The sequence below is a fragment of the Barbus barbus genome, assembly GCF_936440315.1.
Source record: "Barbus barbus genome assembly, chromosome: 29".
Lineage (NCBI taxonomy): Eukaryota > Metazoa > Chordata > Actinopteri > Cypriniformes > Cyprinidae > Barbus > Barbus barbus.
The window spans coordinates 23,044,475-23,065,976 of record NC_136757.1 but is presented as its reverse complement, the minus strand read 5'-3'; the positions used below and the strand labels follow the sequence as shown (position 1 = coordinate 23,065,976).

Genomic DNA, 21,502 nt, shown 5'->3' with positions numbered 1-21,502 from the left:
AGGCTGTACAGTGCTGGAAAGGATATTGCTAATCATATCTCTGTCATGTAAACGGTGTAACTACAGCTCGCAGAGCCATATAACATTCCCAGGTAGTATCAAATGGCAGGTTGATCATTATGAATTAAAAATTTTCCTTGAGTCCTTTGTCTTGTCCTTGACAGATCAAGCTGGAATCTCACTGCAGTCCATTTGCACATGCAAATTGGCACATGCGGCTAGTAACTGAGGTTTGACAATGAAAGTCCACCCAATCAATCTTAGATGCAACAGATATAGAGGCAGAATTCACTAAAGCACCTGAGAATATCTGCAACAGATGCATCTATTTTCTATTAAATGGTCTGATATTAATCAATCTGCCAAGCTATGTAAAAACAAAAGATTACTGCCGTGATTCTTTATAAGCAATCACTGCAATTTTCTTGGATTAATACGTTTTGTTTACAGTTTTTCCAACAGTTCATGTTTGTCTGGGTTCTGCGTCTGATTACGGATTCAGTGCTCCAGACAAAGGATTTCTCCTCCTTTGCGCCAAGACGGACGCTGAAGCTCTGTCCATCCACCATCACACAACAAATAACATTGATTTATTGTCTAAGGGTGCAGTCAATAATTTCACAGCACAGAAACAATAAATAAACCAACATACGATTAAAATCATTCTTAAAAACATTCATTATTCAACAGTTTGAATGAGCAGTCCAACATTTTTCCATCTACTGTTTAGAGGTCAATAAAACAGCATAAAAAATAATTAAACATACTCTATATAATAACAATAATTTCTTAACACAAGTAATTCTTAAAGGTCTTAATTTTAACTGAGAAAGTTTTCCTAATTACACTTTATTTTAAGTTGAATTACATTCTACTGAAGCAGAGGCTTGATAGTGGTGCATGTTATATTTAGTGATGGATATACCATGAATCTCTCAGAGCTCTTTCCTTTGTTTATAATTCATAAAACTAATGGTGGATGAAAACCTTGGAAGCCATGGACTGCAGCTTTGTTAAACCTTTCATAAATGAAGAAAAGGAAGTGCATTTTAAACCTACCTTATATAGTGGAAATGTATAAATATATTTCATGATATTGCTTTCATGCAATATTATATATTTAATAAGAACAATAAGAAATCATGGCTATTGTATATATTATATGCTGTTGTATCAAGCCTTGTTCATTCAAAATAAAAAATAAAAAAAGATTTTACTGCAGAAATCATTTGAACTCCGACCCTCAGCAAATTAATTGCTGCAGATATAAAGTGGGTGAGCAGACTAATTACATCAAATGACCTTTCTGGCTTAATCCCAAAAAAGAAAAAAAAACTTAAGAAAGAATTTAGGTGAGTTTACGTAATATAACTTTATAATTCTGTTATATTAAAACAGAATATAATATACAGATTTTTAAGGTGATTTCTCCTTCTTTGTCCCAAATGTGCAGGCAGGTGTTTGACAATGCTCCAGATGCACTGATTGTGAGTGTCAAGAAACAAGAATAAAATCACTATGAACTGAAATATAAAAAAGGAAAATACTAATAAATACATTTAAACATAAAAAAGTCTGCATATAAAAGCTGCCAATGCTTCCCTCATTAATAAATGTCAAAGAACAAATTATGTATATGATGCATACTATATTAGTAGGCTATCATATAGCATGCTTCAATGGAAAACTGCAAAAAATAAACGAATAAATAAATAAAATAACTAACTAAACTAAATGAATAAATAAAAAAACATTTAGCAATTTATTTTCCAGACACATTATTGTTTCAAGTTAGGTCTGATCCGGTTTACAAAAAAAAAATAGATCATTTAACTTAAGCCTTTAAACAATAATGCATAGCTCGCACAATCTGCACAATTACAAACTGTTCAAATCAAATAACCCGCTGAAGTTTTGCTCATAGCCTACTGGTACCGCCGAGTAGCTTCACAGTCTCTGGCACGCAACGACGGACTACATGCATCAAGTAAAATACATAAATCTCTTACCTCGTACTGAATATACTGTTTCCTCCATTCTGGAGTAATATGGGCAGACAGGTGCTCCGCAAACTTCATGCTGGCGGAGCAGATATCCACAGTCGGACTATAATAATGTCCTCGGGTCGGGCAGCGTCTTCTTTTGGGGCTTTTGTTATTTCTGTCACTAAGTTACAGAGCCGCGCGCGTTGTCTAAATCCTGTCCGGTCTTTCACAGTCCACTATTCCCCGGTCCCACATATTACCCCGTTCAAACTGAAACAAAAAGGGACTACAAGTAACCTCCTTCTACTTCCCAAAACAGGTGCCTAAATGACAGCGCTACAGCCCCGGTCGGGCGTCTCTGGGAGTGACTCTGTGCGTCTGAAGAAGTAGCTGTTGTCCTCCATCCGCGCGCATCAGTGCGTCACAGCGCGCCGTGAGGAGCTTTTCCAAATAGCTGTTTGTCATTAATCTTATCATGCTTTTTGTCTTAATATTTAGAATATTTAAAAGTACATAATACTTTTTGTTATTAATGTACATTTTCTATTGATTTTTCTTAAAACAATTATGTTTTATAATAAGCATAATATTGTATATAATCTGTAATAATGTTTGACGCCATTTATTACTATTTCGATATTTTTACTGTGTCGTCAAATGTATGTAGCCTATCTGGTCTAGAATGATTTTTACAGGCCAGAAGGAAACAAGTAGCTAGCTAACAGTAAAGCTTTTAGTTGAAGTATTGCAAAAGTAATTGTTAGACATTACTAATTATTTTTATTTGTTATAAAAAAAAATGAATGCTTATGACATAATATGTAGATACAATATGCAAAAATCATATAATTTATACACATAGGCCCAATGGCAGTGGTTTATTTATAAAAAAAAAAAAAAAAAAAAAAAAGTTATTTAGCCATCCAGCAGTCCATCTGAGCCCTTTACTCTAGTTTATGTAGAATCTGCTTTCTTACATTTAACTGATAGATTGCTTGCTGACTCAAGGCCATAGAGACCTGATTTAAGAGGCCTGCATTCCTGCTTTATGTTGGTATATTTTAGAGCACCAGGGTGGCACTTACAGCTTCTGGGCAACACAGGGAGGTGTAAATAAAACATTTTGGACTACTACTACACTCCAAGCCAGAAATGAGCAAGGAAATGTAAGAAAAAATCAAATTCAGTCCCTCTGAGCATTTAGTCAGAAATATGAAAAAGGGAGAGGAAATAAGAAAGGGGCATAGCACGCTGTTGAACAGGAATAAAATAGAAGTGGGACCGTTATATCGGGATTCGCTCAGGAAAATATGAGTTGTGTGCCATCACGTGGCCAATGTCTGCATTGCAAAAATATGCGCATAAATCAATGTTAAATGATAAAATAATATCAAGAAAAGAGCAAATAAGAATATTTGTTGCTAACCATATCATGTAAATTACATTTTAAGTTGAAATTCTTTCAAAGTTTTGAAACGATAGCTAAATATGATAGTAGTAATATAGTGTATGGTAATATAATATAGCAGAATATAAAGTGAGAGATTTAATCATAGATATGTATCTATGGATTTAATAGACAATGCGAATAAAAGTTCTAGTGCGGTAGCAGTATTCTATTCCACACGTCATGCGTCAACTATAAAACTGGTAGGACCTAAAACCGCTGGAACTGTTAGCAGTAGTCGCAGGACGCACTCGTGCTTATTATTGTGGCGTACCATTCACGGACCAATTCTCAAAACAAGTCCGACTGAATCGGATTACGGATAACGTACTGAAGCAGTCAACTGCCTGCGCTGTTTTTATTATAACTTAATATTAATTAAGGTAAAATACTGTTGATTACCCCTATAAGGTATCTTAATTGTCTTCAATGGCGTCTAGATCTCCGTCCTCCTCCCCCGACTCAGCGACGGGCTCCGGGACTGATCCAGCCCGGCCTGACACCGGAGAGCCGCTCGGTGGAGGATCCGATTCAGATTCAGATTTCGGATTAGGGAAATTTGATTGTGGTGCTGGGGATACATCGCTTCGATTAGAAGGAGCCGGTCTAGAGAATGAATTTGAGGCGGCAGCGGACCGGGTCAGAGATCTCGTCCAGACAGCCGGTAGAGAGCAGCTGCTGTATCTGTACGCCAGGTTCAAACAGGTAAACCCAGCCGTCTTATACTGGACTGATGATATATTAATAGGAGATCACCTGCAAACACGATACTAAACTTGGAGATTGTCTGGTATTTTACTTACTTTTATTTATTTAAGACTGGACAGTAATTATTATTAAGTAAGTATTAAATATATTAGTTATTAGTTGTGGTGCTTATGTGAGTGATGCAGGTTTATGTCCCTGATGTATTGCCTTTTTCTCTCTCCAATACATTTTCTGTCACTCTCTGCTGTGTGTTAATAAAAAAAAAAAAGATGAATTATAAGTAATTAATAAAGATCCACTCTGCCTATAAATAACAAAATATCCAGATCTATTTTGTGTCAAGTTTAGATTGGTTTATAGTCTAAAATATTTGACATTTGAGTTATTTGAACATTTGTTATTATTAAGTAAACCATAAATATATTAATAAACTTATGTTTGACAGGTCAAAGTTGGAAAGTGCAATACACCAAAACCTGGTTTCTTCGATTTCGAGGGTCAGAGAAAATGGTAAGTCTCTTAACAAGCCATGCATTTCTTGATAAATCTTGAATTTTGATTTGGACATTGCATTGTTGATGGTGACATCTGATGTCTTCAGAACTCTAATCAGTTCTTGATTAGTACTATCAAAATTGTTGGCTCTTATGACAAATTGCTAGCGGTTTTCCGTAACTGTAAGTCTTTGGATAAAATCGACTGCTCAATAAATGAATGTAAATGTAAATTCAATTTGTGTCCAATAACATGAGCTTTTTGGGAGCAAAGAAAAAAAAAGTTTTTAAAATCCAACAGAGTGCTTCCTGTTCACAGGTCAGCATGGAAACAGATGGGGGACATGAGTGCGGAGCAGGCCATGCAGGAGTATGTGTCCTGTGTACGGGCCCTGGATCCAGAAGGCAGCCAGAAGGTAAGGATTAAACCTACAGTAGGGGCCATTGCATGATGGGATGTAAAACAAGATTTTTCTTTCTCTTTTGCAGTTAAATAGTTTGATTTACTATCTGTTGATATTCACAAGTTCCAGTCCCCCCAGACAAATGATTGAAAACAGTTGTGAATTATATTGTTTTGGAGAGATTTTCACTTGTCTTTTTTTTTTTTTTTTGCTTTTTAGATTAAGCGTAACATTAATTAGTATGTTTTTACAATTACACTATACTTATTGTAAGTGGATTTGTCTTTTGGTAAACTATAGGCATTGTTCTGTATGTTACTGAATTACATGTCCAGAAGAGGGCAGTCTCTGATTGTGCAGTTGTTCTGAAATAGATGTTGAGAATAATGCTCAAAAGATATCAGAAATAGAGTTGCTACTTTTCTATTGGAGCTGTAGATGATTCATGTTCGTTATAAAATTCCTCAGGAATAATGCAGTTCCTATGCAAAACCTTTATCTTGCTATTGCAAAGCTCCATTGAGTCATGGTGCTTATGTGAGTGATGCAGGTTTAAGACCAACCTGCAATGTGTAAATTTCCTGTCACTCTCTACTGTCTGTGTAATAAAAGAGAAAGAAACTAATTATACAGCTATAAATAAAATAATATCCAAATATATTTTGAGTCAAGTTTAACTCAAATCCTTTCCTTTTAAGCTTAATTTTCTCTAGCTTTACTCTCTTCCTTTCTCTTTTGCTTTTGTATACTTTCCATATCTCCCTTTCCTCTGCCTTATTGCTTTTTACCCATAATCCCCATGTCAAAGCGGACACATCCCTTTCACTGATACTGCTGCAGGTAACACAATCTGACTGCCATCCAGACCGGCACAAAAGCACATAAACAAATTCCCCACCTTACAGAATGAACTGATTGCGTTAGTGTGTTAAAAGAGGGCAGGAAGCTCCATTATGAGATGGAGAGAAAGAGCCGGGGAGGGAGGAGAGACAATAGCTTGTTCCTGACCTCCTGTGCACTTCTGTTGTTATGTGCACCTGCTGTGGAGGAACAAAAGAAAAGTGCACGAATTTACGGTATTTTAATACAAGCCTACTATTCAAACAGAAGTGCAGATGCAGCACTTTTCTGCTCGAAACGGTAATATTTTTAAGTCATTGAATTAAAATTGCTGTATAATAGAGCTGGCTGGCTGCACAAGGCAATATTAATCTATTCCTCCTTTGTGCGCTCTCTCTTGCTGTTGCCAAATCAATGCTGTTGTGTCTGAAAAAGGGAAGAAAAGGGAATATAACAAGGTAAAAAATACAAAACCTGTCTAGCACAAGTTTAGTAACACGTGCAGCGTCCTGCCAGTTTTCTGTCATGTTTTTGACATTTAAAATCTACTATAAATTTATTCACCCTCAGGCCATCCAAACATGCAGATGAGTTTGTTTCCTCATCAAGAAATTTAACATTACATCACTTGCACATTATTGCATCCAAATGGATCCAAAGAGCTGATTTAAAAACATCACCATTATCCACAATTAACGTAGGTAATCAGTTAAGTGTTTGTTATAAACAAATACATATTAAGATGTTTTTAACTATAATTTGTTGCTTTAGTTAAAATATGAGTCCTCTATCCATAATATTGCATTCTCAAGTTGTTTTGTTTGAATCAGGAGATTCTTACAAACGCAGTTTTTCACTTCACAAGACATTAATTGATGGACTGGCGTTGTGTGGATTACTTGTGATGTTTTTATCAGCTGTTTTAACTCTCATCATGGCGGCACCCATTCACTGCAAATGATCCACTGATGAGCAAGTGCTTCTTCAAACCTGTTCAGATGAAGAAACAAACTCATCTACATCTTTGATTGTACATTTCAATGAAATATTCATTTTTGGGTGAACTACTCCTTTAAAACCTTAAAATGGATCTCTTGGCTTCATTTGCGGGCATTATGAAAGTTTCCTGTTTCTTCTTTGTGTGTGCCATAATTTGTGTCTTTCTTTCAGTCGTCAGAGCGAAGAGGAGAGAAGCGAACTGGATTTGGCGGGCCAGTGGTTAGCTCTCTATACCAAGAGGAAAAGATAAGGTAACAAATCCTGCTTATGAATATGATGATTGTATTATAATTTCCTTCAGTTTTTTTATTTGATCCAGTGATCACTCTTGCATCAGTGTGGCATAATTCATTTTCTTGCTCATGGAACTCCCATATACCAGACGCCCCGTTGCTTCTTCTGTTTAACAAGACAAATTAAGGGTTGAATTCACATGGTTTTACCTCTTAAATTAACAGTATTAGTATGCATGCATAGGGGGTGAAGAGGCCTCAGGAAGCGGTAGAGTTTAATGACTTTTTTTATGATTATATCGATGATAAGAATGTAAAATGGATCCAGGCATGGATGAATAAAAGAAATATATGGAAGTATCAATGCAACAGGGGTTCATTCCCCAAGTTGACGTGTCCCAGGAGAATGTGAGTCGTTCATTGGGGACGGAAAAGCAAAGAGGCAATTAACATCCCGTTCCCCCTCCTCTCCTCCCATTTGTCGCTCGCTGAGCGGCCCATTTTGGGCGTGACCCAATCAGACTGCCATGCAGACTGCTTCGCTGCTTTCCAATTTCCAAGCTCGGTGATTGAGAGCCCTCCTTCAAACCTCTCGTTAGCATTTGATTAGAGAGTCTTAATGGCTTCTGCATTGCCCGATTGCTAAACCAGACGACCTGTAACTCCAAGGCCATCTAATTGTTTTATTTTTTAGCTTAAACTCACTTAGGAAACAACAGCTGATGAGTTGCATAACCCTGTGCTTTTGGAGGAGTCAAGAATGAGGAATCTTTCTCCTCTGAAGAATGCATGATGGATGAGTTGTTCTGTGAGGACGCCTTGGAGAGAAATGAATCAGATTGATCTGATCTGATTGATGGGAGCAGAGGTGTCAGTTTCAGAATAGTTTGAGGCTATTTTGAGGGTAGTGCTTTTTTGGACAAGGTGTTAAAGGAATAGTTCACCCCTAAATGAAAATTCTGTCATCATTTACTCACCCTAATGTTGTTTAAACCTGTTTGACTTTCTTCATGTAACATGATATTTTGGTAACCAAAAAAGTTTCAGGTTCCCACTGACTTCCATTATATGTACAGAAATACAATGGAAATCAATAGGAAATGTTTGGTGAGTAAAAAATGACAGATTTTTCATTTTTAGGATCTCTTAAGCATGGGCTGGTGAGTATTAAAAGACTCATGCTGTGTATTAAAGAGTTGTTTGTTATATTGTAATATCTGTTTTTTAATATTTGAAGATTTACACACAGTTTCACCTCTATAATCTGCATTTGGAGTCTGTGTGTGAAAACATCAACATAGATCTTTTGTTTGATCTCTCACTAGTCAGAAAATGTTGATCAAGCTGTGTGGAATGACAGAGTAGCCAGTGACCTTCCCAGCATGCTCAGCGGCATTGCTGATGCCATGTCGTTTATCAGTGGGCTATTAATCAGGTGTAAGCGTGCGCTTGTGTGCGCGTGTGTACTAGGGCTTTAGGAGCACAGGCCAGCATCAGTCTGACGAATGAGCAGTTTTATTGATTAGTTGCCCCGGGAGACGAATGATGCCCACATGGCACAGACACACTGGGTCACGGTAAAAGACCACACACGCTCACATATTCAGCCTTATTTACTACAACGGAGATAAGGCCAGGTTTACTGCATGCATATATAGGGATACGCCAATTTCCATGATAACTGTGCTCTTTGTTGTACCACCATTACTTTTTAAAACACATTAGTTTTTGAATTTGTTCAGATATGTTGGATAAACTATTTTATTACTTACATGTATGATGTAGTTTTAAAGTAAAAAAACTAAATTTCCTTCTCCAGTATCCATTCTGACATAGTAGGTTTTTTTTGTTTTTAATTTTATAAATTTAGCATATTTAACTTAAATATTAAGTATTAAATATTAAGTATTAAGCCAAATTAAAATAAGTAAATATATTTTTAAGTTTTTAAGTTCTTCCATTCATATTTATTTGATACATTTTTATATAAAATCCAGGCCATTTTTTGTACCTTATTTGTGACCCTGAACCACAAAACCAGTCACAAGGGTACATTTTTATGAATAAATAAGCTTTTCATTGATGTATGGTTTGTTATGATAGGACAATATTTGGCTGAGATACAACTATTTGAAAATCTGGAATCTGAGGGTGCAAAAAAATCTAAATATTGAGAAAATCGCCTCTAAAGTTTTCAAATGAAGTTCTTAGCCATGCATATTACTAATCAAAAATTAAGTTTTCATATATTTACAGTAGGAAATTTACAAAATATCTTCATGGAACATGATCTTTACTTAATATCCTAATGATTTTTGGCATAAAAGAAAAATCTATAATTTTGACCCATACAATGTATTTTTGGCTATTGCTACAAATATACCCCAGCGACTTAAGACTAGTTTTGTGGTCCAGGGTCACATTTGTGGAATCTGCTATAAATGTTTATTTTCTTACTGTGAGTAGTTTATTGCATTTTTGTAGATTTTTAGATTAATGTATTGATGTATTTTGTTTAGAATATGAAAATAATTTGCTTGTCACATACCTTTCCCCTGTTGTATGTATATTTCAAATATACTAATATTATTAATATTATATTTATTATTTATTTTGTGTCAGTGTATTGATTCTATAACATTGACATACTCTGTACTGCACTGATTCACTCTCAGAAATCAGTTCATTTAGGTTGGGCAATCTGTCTATTTCCTGTATCTCTCAGGCACGGAGGTCCCGTCTGCTGCCAGTCTCATCTGCCCTGCCCCTGTAATGAGAGTGAGGGGTGGCCACACAATAGTGCTCCAAATGCAATTAATCTGCCATCCTGCATGGGCAAGAGGGGCAGGGGTAAATCTCTTAATGAGATTTCTCCAACCAACTGTACCTCGTCCCCTATAACCCTTTTCTTTCTCTCTTGATCTCTCGCTCTGCTCTGCCTGGCTTGGCCCAAATGCCACAAGGTGATTAGAGGGGAAAATAATTAAAACTGCTGCTGTGAGCGCCAGACTCCTGAGAATGCGCATCCACAGAGGTGGATGAGCGTGTGACCGTGAGACGCCTGCCAGTGACATGATTTTTGTGGCACCTGTGCACATCAGTTTAGTCTGGCATTATCTTCCTTCTTGGGTGATCACTCAGCAATATACATTTATTGGGCCCAGAATTTCTAGCAACAGCCCTGACCCTGGTTATGTAATATTTAAGATAAGACTAATGTGTTTCTTAATTCCTTACTACGATTTAATGTTCTTTAATTGATTTCTATGAAATCTCATAAAAGTTGTGATCATTGCTTTACATTCTTTCAGAGTATTTTCTCTCTTGTTGTGTTTGACTTTAGGGAAGAGGACAAAAATATTTTTGACTATTGCCGAGAGAACAACATCGAGCATGTCAGCAAGGCCATCAGCTCCAAGAAACTGGACGTGAATACAAGGGATGAAGAGGTAGGCTTTTAATTTTTTTAATTTATGAAATAAATGAAATGATACATTTCTAAAATGTAATAAACTTTTACGTATTTTTACATTGTGTATATAATTTGCCAATAATACATTATTATAAATTATAAAAATAAAATTAACAGCATTAGAATGATTTCTGAAGGATTATGTGACTCTGAAAACTGGAGTAATTGCTGCTGAGAATTCAGCTTTGCCATCACAGAAATACATTTCATTTTAAAATATATTAAAATAGAAAACTGTTACTTTATACAAATATTTCAAAATATTACTGTTTTTACTATACGTTTTGGTCAAACAAATCACATCTTCAAAAACATCTTACAGATAGTATTATTTTATATAGAAGTATTTTTTTATTATTATTTTATGTAATATGTATGTATTTACACAAGTATACCCAAAAATTATAATCTGTGTGACTCAAGTGTGTTTGTTGGGAAGTTTAATCAAGGAAAGAGAACACTGAACACTGCGTAGGGACCCTGTGAATCAAAGCGCAGATTCTCACTTTCACCCTACTTCTCTGTCTATCCGTGCATTTCCCACACAACTAAAACTCCAAAGGTCACTGCATGCACCATCCATCCGCTCAACCCATTTTTATTCATGTATCATCGTGACCAACTGGCCCGTTTCATTTCTTTCAGCACTCCAATTCTGAAAGTGGGGAACCAGTTGGCTCACCATCGGGTCGGCCAGATGGCAGCCATTGTCAATCCACCATTGTTTGTCCTGCTAGTACAGTTCAACAGATTAACCTCTAGAGGGCACTATTGAATTTTAAAATCTGCTTTATGTATTTATACGTGGATGTATATATGTATGTTTCTGCCATCTTCCCATCTTCCACTGCATGCTCAAGGTCAGACCTGTGAGGAATGAGGCCTTGCTTCCAACCTGAAGTCCTAAACGTCGTCGCATGGCTCTAACTCACTGCAGCATTAAGAAGTGACGTATGCGCTCTGTTCTGAACATAATGCCATTTGATGTTTTCAGCAGAGGCTGTTGCCAGTGGTTTAATTTGGGCTGAGATGAGCTTCATAGCTGCCATTTGACCTCCTAGAGCTTGGCCCGACTCTGCAGGGGTGAAATACATTACCCTTAATGTACAAGTGCAGCTGAGTGCAGGGCAGCGAGGAAATAATCTCAATGATGATGACAATAGATCAGGATAAACTGGAAAACTTATTCCATGTGGGATGATAGTGGATGGAGACCAGAGGGGTGCTGGGACCTGGGGGATACCACGCGCTTTACACTTCACTACTGGAGAGACGGTGGAATGGATTGCACAACCATGGCCACGCATTGAAGGTGGACGTGACTATTTAGGGTTGCCCTTGTGTTTTGCAATCTGAGAGACACACTGACTGATTATGCTGTAGTTCCACATGATACTATAATCTGAAAAACTGCTCTGTCTTAAAAATACTAGTTTGATCTACACTCACTAATATTTCCACAATGATATGAAAAGTTATTCATATTAATCCTTCACTTTTATCATTATTATACTACAACTACTACTACTAATGTTATTTATAAATGACAGCTTAGATGATAAATAATTTGAATGTAAAGTGGGGTTCAAATGTTTGAGAAAATATTATTTTATATTACATTATAATATATTATATTATTTGAATTTGAAACAAAGACATAAATTATCTTACATTTGTTTGTAAAAAAATATATTAAAAAAGGTCATTTATTTACTTCTAATGAGGGAAATTTATTCATTTATTTATTAGACTTTTTTCTAACAATATAATGTGTAATGGAAAAAAATGCTATTAAAATAATACAAAAATGCTAAATGTAAGTATTTTACTAGTGGACTCAGACTTTTGATGATGCTAGAATAATAATAATAATAATAATATTAATCTTATTTATAAATGATAAATAGTAGGATAATAAATAGTGGGGGGGGGGGGGGGGGGTCAATATACAGTTGGATCCAAACGTTTTATATTAACGGTAATTATATTATACAGGAATTTAAAACAATTAAGGACATTGTCTATATTAAAATATTTTTTTTAAATTCAACAGTATATTTCAAAGTACTGTGATATTACAATCTCATACCATCACCCTACCACCACATAATGTTTTAAAGTATATTATTTCTGAATTAGATCATGTTAACTGAAAACAACAGCGCTCTAACTCATGCACTTATATCTGACACATTGAAGAGCTTTTCTTAAATTGTCAGTGTGAATTTAGGTGTTTTTTTTCTGCTGCTTTGTTATGACATGCACTGTGTGTCATGTTTTTTCTGTCTTATAATGGTGATATCTTAAATGCCCTGAGGACGACAGGTCTACACACGCCTCTGATAGGCACGAGCCCCTCCGCCTGAACAAAAGAGGGCCGGACTCATTTGTGCAAATGTCCCAAGAATTTCTTGCTTTCCTTTTCTCTCTCTGTTTGTGCTGGAACAGCCCCATCAATTACAGGCAATTGAGCCGGCAGCTCTCCACCCTCTTTGGCAAGGACATTGTAAAGCAAGAGGTTTCCTATTCATCTGCACTGAGCCCTGCTCAATGTACCGCCCCGCAGTAGAGTAAATGCCTGTCACACTTAATCCACAGCTCTCTCCCGGGACAGGAAGGTGTAATCAGTGGGATTTCTATCTCTTTACTGTTTCTACAGCTCTTCCGCTTCGCAGGAAGGAAATTAGGGAAGATGATATAGGTTTTTCTGCGTGTTAGTTATGTTTGCTGAGACATTGTTACCAGGGGGTGGGCGATATGGCAAAAATATCATATCGCAATTTTTTTTTTGAGAAATTTCACGATTTTATCACAATTCTTTGTCATGTTGGTTTTACTATTTTTTTCTGAGCAGTACAGCCAAACTAATTTCCCTATTATAAAGACAAATCCTTTCAAGGTAACAAAATATAAAAAAGAATGGTGGATATTTAGGCCAAAGTGGGCGAGATGAAAATCTGATTCCAATTAAAGTAACTTTTATTTTCAGTCAAGAGTAGTTACTTTTTTTCTCTTTGTGTTTTGTTGTTTTAACATTAAAGAATAAAAATTCTGTCATCTGTCTGTCGATTCTGTCAGTGTTTTATATTTATACCATCATTTACTCAAAATTAGTTTTAAACCTGAATGAGTTTCTTTCTTCTGCTGAACATAAATGCTATTTTGAAGAATGTGGAAAACCAAACAGTTGCTGGTCCACAGTGACTTCCATAGTATTTTTTTCCTCCCTACTATCAAAATCAATGTGGACCAGCAATTGTTTAGTTACCCTCATTCTTCAAAATATCTTCTGTGTTCACCACATGAAAGAAATTAATAATGTTTAGTTCTGTCCCTTTAAGACCTGCACGCATCTAATATACAGGCACGCATCCGTTTTTCTCTCAACTGTTTACTTTCATTTTAGATATAACCAACTGAGTCTATATGTAAACCTTTTGTGTTTTGACAGTATTAGCTCAAAAGATAACTTAGTTGAGTAATCAGGCACTGTTAGACAGGCTTTTTAGTTCACGCGCTTCGGGTGTACAGGCTCAGAAAAAGAGCACGTCAGACCAGCACGTGAGTGAAAAATCTAACCAGCAAGGCTAATAATACACGCAAATAATATAATTTTGTGATTGCGAATAAGTGCAGTATCCCGTGAGAGTAACTCTACACTGATGAATGCATGTGGCGTTGTACAGCATATAGAGATGTAGCACGATACTATGATATTTCTTTAAAAGCAGAACGTGGAGACATTTTTATCGTCCACAATCAAAAATCGTCATATCGCACACCCTTACACCGGAAGGATGATTTTAGCCCTTTCTGCATTCACATCTTAGTAGAATTTCTTAATTACTGAGTGTTTCATTTCCTAGGAAATCATTTGTTTCAATAATAACATGGATTTGTACATGTCTTTATTTACAGCAAAATACTGAAGTTGTTCAAAATTTCTTTAAATTCATATATATATATATATATATATATATATATATATATATATATATATATATATATATATATATATATATATATACTGTTCACAAGTCTATACATTTGTTAAATTTTTTTTTGTTTCTGAAGTGTCTTACGCTCACCAAGGCTGCATTTATTTGATTAAAAATACAGTTAAAACTAATATTGTGGAATATTATTACAATTTTAAATAACTGTATTCTATTTGAACATTTTAAAATATAATTTATTCCTGTGAGGGAAAAACTTCATTTTCAGCTGCCAGATGTCATTATGCTGATATGGTGCTAAAGAAATATTTAGAACAGTTGTGCTTCTAAATAATATTTGTGGAAACTGATACTTGCTAGATAAAATGACTAATTTCTTTGAAAAAACAAAAATAAAATTACTGACCTAATTATTATTATAGTCTTATCTTTATAACTTACAGTGACTTTTTACTTTGCAGTTGCAGTTTACTTTATTTCTCATAATGGCAACTTATTTTATATCTAATCTTACAATTACCTCATTTAATTTTTTACTCCAAGGCAGAAATAAGCTATGATAAAATGACATATGAAATTGAAAAAGATGTAGCAGCAACTTCCTAACTACTTTTTAAACCGCTTTTTAAATCATTTAGCTTGTTATTTGTATCTTCTAATTACAAGTTTGACAAAAACATAGTTGGTAACTCAGTTTTGGTAAATCCAAAATTATGTGATAATACAAATTATGTAATAATACAACCCGAATTCCGGAAATGTTGGGACGTTTTTTAAATTTGAATAAAATTAAAACTAAGAGACTTTCAAATCACATGAGCCAATATTTTATTCACAATAGAATATAGAGAACATAAATATTTAAAAGCAGAGATTTTACACTTTTATCCGCTAAATGAGCTCATTTCAAATTTGATGCCTGCTACAGGTCTCAAAAAAGTTGGCATGGGGGCAACAAAGGGCTGAAAAAGCAAGAAATTTTGAAAAAAATCAGCTGGTAGAACATCTAGCAACTAATTAAGTTAATTGACATCAGGTCTGTAACATGATTAGCTATAAAAGGGATGTCTTAGAGAGGCAGAGGCTCTCCAATCTGTGAAAGAGAGCTTAAAAAGATTGCGGAATACTTTAAAAACAACGTTCCCCAACATCAAATTGCAAAGGCTTTGCAAATCTCATCATCTGCAGTGCATAACATCACCAAAAGATTCAGAGAAACTGGAGAAATCTCTGTGCGTAAGGGACAAGGCCGAAGACCTTTGTGGATGACCGTGGTCTTCGGGCCCTCAGATGACACTGGATCACTCATCGACATGATTCTGTCATTGATATTACTAAATGGGCCCAGGAATACTTCCAGAAACCACTGTCGGTAAACACAATCCACCGTGCCATCTGCAGATGCCAATTAAAGCTCTATTATGCAAAAAGGAAGCCATATGTGAACATGGTCCAGAACATGGTCCGTTGTGTCATGTGGGCCAAGGCTCATTTAAAATGGACTGTTTCAAAGTGGAAAAGTGTTCTATGGTCAGACGAGTCCAAATTTGACATTCTTGTTGGAAATCACGGACGCCGTGTCCTCCGGGCTAAAGAGGAAGGAGACCTTCCAGCGTGTTATCAGCCTTCAGTTCAAAAGCCAGCATCTCTGATGGTATGGGGGTGCCTAAGTGCATACGGTATGGGCAGCTTGCAAGTTTTGGAAGGCACTATGAATGCTGACAGGTATATAAAGGTTTTAGAGCAACATATGCTCCCCTCCAGACGATGTCTATTTCAGGGAAGGCCTTGTGTATTTCAGCAGGACAATGCAAAACCACACACGGCAGCTATGTGGCCTAATGGATAGAGAGTCGTGGCCTAATGGATAGAGACTTGGGACTTGTAACACGAAGGTCGTGGGTTCGAGTCTCAGGTCTGGCAGAGATTGTAGGTGGGGGAGTGAATAACCAACACTCTCTCCACCCTCAATACCACGACTGAGGTGAGACCCTTGAGCAAGGCACCGAACCCCCAACTGCTCCCCGGGCGCCGCAGCAATGGCTGCCCACTGCTCCGGGTGTATGTTCACTACTGTGTGTACACTTGGATGGGTTAAATGCAGAGCGCAAATTCCGAGTATGGGTCACCATACTTGGCCACACACCACTTCCCTTTCCCTTTTCCCTTTTCCCTTTCCCTATTACAACAGCATGGCTTTCGTAGTAGAAGAGTCCGGGTGCTGAATTGGCCTGCCTGCAATCCAGATCTTTCACCTATAGAGAACATTTGGCACATCATTAAACGAAAAATACGTCAAAGACGACCACAAACTCTTCAGCAGCTGGAAACCTATATCAGGCAAGAATGGGACCAAATTCCAACACCAAAACTCCAGAAACTCATAACCTCGATGCCCAGACGTCTTCAAACTGTTTTGAGAAGAAGAGATGCTACACCATGGTAAACATGCCCCCATCCCAACTATTTTGACACCTGTAGCAGGCATCAAATTTGAAATGAGCACATTTTGTGCATAAAATTGTAAAATTTCTCAGTTTAAATTGTTATCTATGTTCTGTTGTGAATAAAATATTGGCTCATGTGATTTGAAACTCTTTTAGTTTTCATTTTATTCAAATTTAAAAAGCGTACCAACATTTCCGGAATTCGGGTTGTAATACAATGGTGCTCTACTATATACCATGGTATATATTCATGTGCGATTCTTTTCTATTTACACAGTGCTTCAAAAATACCATGTCTAGAAGCCATGGTATTATCATGGAGCCATGTCCAAAAAGCCAATGTAGTACAATTTGTTAGTCAAGGGCTACGGATCCAGAGAATGATATGTCTTGGGAGGAGAGTAGGAGAAAAGAAAAATGTTTGGCTAGATCTCTGATGAAAATTTGACAAACAGTCCAGGGGATACCCTACTCTCAAAAAAAAAAAAAAAAAAACTCAGGGTGTAAGGCTTCAGACTCCCTCATAAATATCAATTTTAACATGCAGCAGTGGAGATCAATATAATTTCAGCCATGGAATACGACTTAAGGATTTGGCTTTATCTAATTGGCCTTCACTGAAAAATGAACTCTGCAGCCTTGATAGGGACAAGCGGCTTCAGGCCTGGGGGGCAGCACTGGTGATCAAGGGTCTGCTCTCTTTTTGTCCCCAGAACCGCATCAATCACTGCTAAAGAGTCTCCCGTCCCTTTGCAATTTGTTTTTGGAGCGCCCATGATCTTTCCCTCCCACAATGCCCTTCTCTCTCGCCTGCACGGTGGCCAGAGAAGAACTCATCCTGTCAGCATGTCGTTAAATAGTTGGGTCTAAAGGCTCTGAGCTATAAATTGTTGTGCATAATTTATTTTTTCTGGAGGAGAGAAATCTATTGTGAAGTTAACTTTATAGAGGTCCACATAACAAAAGGGAATAAATGAACGTGTTAGAGGTGAAGAGGGATTCATCCATCTGAAGGAGTCGACCTGTAGGTTGTGTGGTCTGTGAACACATCTATGGTTTTGGGTAGCAAAGGTCCTTTGCAAATACGGGATGTTATTGAATATTCTCCACGCCTCTTGGCTGGTGCTCATTTTTATGCACCGTATCAAAGCCAGAAAGAGAGATTATGAAAAAATTGTATCTAAATCGGAGTAAAGGATTGAATTATGGGATCGAACGCCCTAGATCAGTGGTCGGCAACAAGCGGCCCGTCAGCAATAATATCTGGTCTCGCAATTGCGAGTTAAAAAGTCAATGATTCTGAGATATAAACGCAATTCTGAGAACATATCAGTCCCCCCCCCCCCCCCCCCCCCAAAAAAACTGGACTTTAACTCGCAATTCTGACTTTATAACTCGCAATTACGAGTTTATATCTCACAATTCTGAGAAGAAGAAAAAAGTCAGAATTGCGAGGTAAAAAGTCGCAATAAACTTTTAAATTTTTTATTCAGTGGCGGAAACGGGACTGTGATATTTGAAACATACTGAAATGCTTTAGACGCGGAGCACGGAGGGGAAATTGTTGACTCTCCACTCCGCTCACATACTCTGATCGGCATACTCCAGGATTTTTTTGTTGGGGGTGCTAAAGGGGGGGCTTAACAGTTCAGAAGGGGTGCTAAAAAAAATTATTAAATTGAAAGTAATGAACACCTAAACTTTAGCTATCAGTTTTTTATATACAGCAGCTTCTAAAAAGGCATATTTTACTTTTTTCCTGTGGTATTAAACTTCTCATTTGCCACTGTTATTAGTAATATACTAATGCCAACTGCCAAATATGACACTTACAAAGTAATATAATTTATGAACGAATATAGAAAAGAGAGAAAGTTGTTTTTTTTTTCTTTTTCAATTCAATAAACTATTTCCACACGGGCACACATTGCAGGTGATATCCTCCTTGTGTTGATTAAAATTACAATATCATCAAAAATTGACAATATTAAAAGGATTTAGCATTTCCAATTAATGTAGGCCTGTTAGATTCTTATTATTATTAGGCCTATTATTATTATTATTATTATTATTAGAGTACTTTTATTAATAAATTACATTAAATTATTGCAATAATTTTATAGCGCATCACTGCATGATGCGCTGTGAGGATAATAAAATAGGCTATAGCTCACTCCTCATTGAAACTTATACTCTATTAATTTACTCTAATACTCTATTAATAGGCCTATAATTATTATTATTAACACTGCAGTCATCAATGAAAATTCAGAGCAGCTTTATTTCATGATTTTTCAAAAACGTTTCTTCTCATGTTTTTCACTATATACGAGCCACAAGAGAAATATTAAGGGAATAATTTAAGACAATTATATACCGTTATCAGCATATGTTAGAGTAGATTCGTTGTCTCAGAGAGAATATGCGCCGTTAATGTAGTGTTAGCCGTCAGTTTCTTTGTTTTAAACTTTCTCTTTCTCTATAGTGAATTGACTGATGTTCACCGGCATAACTCTTGCGTACAGTTTGCGCGTTGCTTGTTTGAGTTGCTTGACCCCTCCCCCATAATATCAATTGTTTATAGGCCACATATTAGGCACTTTCTTTAGGTTTTTAATGTTTATTTTTCAATGGTAATGAGCAAGCTAAGCAAGCCCCGCCCTAGTGCCGTCACTGCTGATCGGACACCGCCACACAAATGTGGCTTTTTGTTAATGACTGTGCAGGATTTTACACAGAGTAACAGCTCACTACCAGTTACAAAATACACTGTAACAGTCAGTCATAGGCAATTCTGGTTGCACTTTTCATCAATTAATATCTTAAATTATCCTTTGACTATATTCTGGCCCACCATCTAGTGGTGAAATTCTTTTTGGCCCGATGCCAAACTTACTTGCCGACCCCTGCCCTAGAGTGACTAAAAGATGTATTGTGCATTGTCTGAAGCAAAACCGAGCCGAAAAAATTTAAACCATGAGTTTTTACTCTATAAATTTTCATGGTAATGAATTATTTGTGTGTTTCAGGGGCGGGCTCTCCTACACTGGGCATGTGACAGGGGCCACAAAGACCTGGTGTCTCTACTCTTGCAGAACAACGCTGATATCAATAGCCAGGTGAGTCTGTAAACACACATTAAGACATTCTGGCTAATCAATGATGACAAGATCATTTTCATGCTAAAGCTGAGATGGCAAAATAGTTATTTTGTCCATCAACAAACAGATTGACAAATTAAATTGCAAAATAGATTGCTGTGAACTACAGACAAGTAATGGGTTTAGGCTCAATGATATGGTATAAAACAAACAATATATTGGTATTGGTTGGTATTGAATATTTAATGGTGCATGCTCATTTTCTATATGTTTACATTTTAGATTACCTTTGCCATCATTTAAATTACAGTTATGTTGTAAAAATGCTGTAAAAAAGTTTGGTTACTGATTTTATACATATAAATGTGCAATTATTTATTTAGATTTAGATTTTTTTGTTCACAAGTTTAGTGTTTAAGTTTCTTAAGATCACCAAGGCTGCATTTATTTGATCAGAAATGCAAAAACATTCAATTATAATTAAGTCTCTTTTATGCACTTATGCTTATTGCTCAAGAACCATTTCTTCTTATTATCAATGTTGAAAACAGTTTTTGCTGCTTAATAGTTTTATGGAAACTGTGATAGACTACCATTTTAAAGTTTAGTGTAGGAAAAAAAAAAAGGAAATTAACATTTATTCATTTTTATTCAATTGCAAAATGGATTGCTGTGAACTGTTAGACAAGTAATGGGTTTAGGTTCAATGATATGGAATACAAAAAAAAAGTTTTTTAATTAAAATTTAATGAATTAATCTGCATATTATGCAATTAATTTATTGAATATTTTTATTTATTTGATAGTCCTAATATTTGACCAATACTGGATCCAGTATGGTGACAAATATACTGTGTATTCTGGGTGCACAATATATTGGTTATAGGTCAATATAAGAGTTTTATTTTATTTATTGTATCAGTTGATAATGAATATTTAATTGTGCATGCCCATTTCCTATATTTTAACATTCAGATAAATAATGCAACTAAAGTTAATTTAACTTTAAAAACCCTAATAATGTCTTAAATGTAACTTTTTAAATTTTCTCAAAATTGAGCAAAATAGTGTGAACTTCTGAATATTTTGTATAGAAGTACATATTTAACTTTTCGATCCCAGCGCTGATAGACCCTCCTCATCACTAGTCTAGGAGAACAGTGAAATGGGAAGTCCTGCGGCCATCCTCTATCCCTGAGCTTAGCAGCGGCTGTATTTTAATCATTTAGAGATATCGTATCAGCATCTCGGTGGGCGTTAAGCAACACACTATAAGCAGGTAGCTGTATTTAAAAAAAACACTACAGGTCATAATGGCAGATTTGGCTTTGTTTTAAGCTGGCTGAATACTGCATTGGGAAATTAATACGGTGAAGTACAGTTATGCGGTCACTGGCTTGATCTGATTCTCGCTAA

At 36.1% G+C, this 21,502-nt stretch overlaps 2 protein-coding genes across 3 annotated transcripts in view; one reads left to right on the top strand and one right to left on the bottom strand.

Annotated features, from left to right (window-relative positions):
- The window catches only part of LOC306849249 (xenotropic and polytropic retrovirus receptor 1 homolog), an 85,826-nt gene extending 83,416 nt beyond the window's left edge, over positions 1-2,410 (bottom strand). Inside the window, exon 1 of the mRNA XM_079384143.1 lies at positions 2,010-2,410. Coding sequence (XP_079240269.1) covers positions 2,010-2,078 — 69 coding nt within the window. The 5' untranslated portion in view covers positions 2,079-2,410. The remainder of the gene's footprint in view (positions 1-2,009) is intronic.
- A 1,277-nt stretch (positions 2,411-3,687) lies between these two features.
- Positions 3,688-21,502, top strand: part of LOC306849022 (acyl-CoA-binding domain-containing protein 6-like) — a 41,193-nt gene continuing 23,378 nt past the window's right edge. The window contains exons 1-6 of one of the 2 annotated variants that reach the window (XM_079383860.1): positions 3,688-4,137; positions 4,586-4,650; positions 4,954-5,050; positions 7,049-7,128; positions 10,454-10,559; positions 20,015-20,104. In XM_079383860.1, coding sequence (XP_079239986.1) covers positions 3,862-4,137; positions 4,586-4,650; positions 4,954-5,050; positions 7,049-7,128; positions 10,454-10,559; positions 20,015-20,104 — 714 coding nt within the window. In that variant the 5' untranslated portion in view covers positions 3,688-3,861. Of the gene's footprint in view, positions 4,138-4,585; positions 4,651-4,953; positions 5,051-7,048; positions 7,129-10,453; positions 10,560-11,227; positions 11,358-20,014; positions 20,105-21,502 lie in introns of those variants that run through there. The other variant, XM_079383861.1, reaches the window with a different exon arrangement.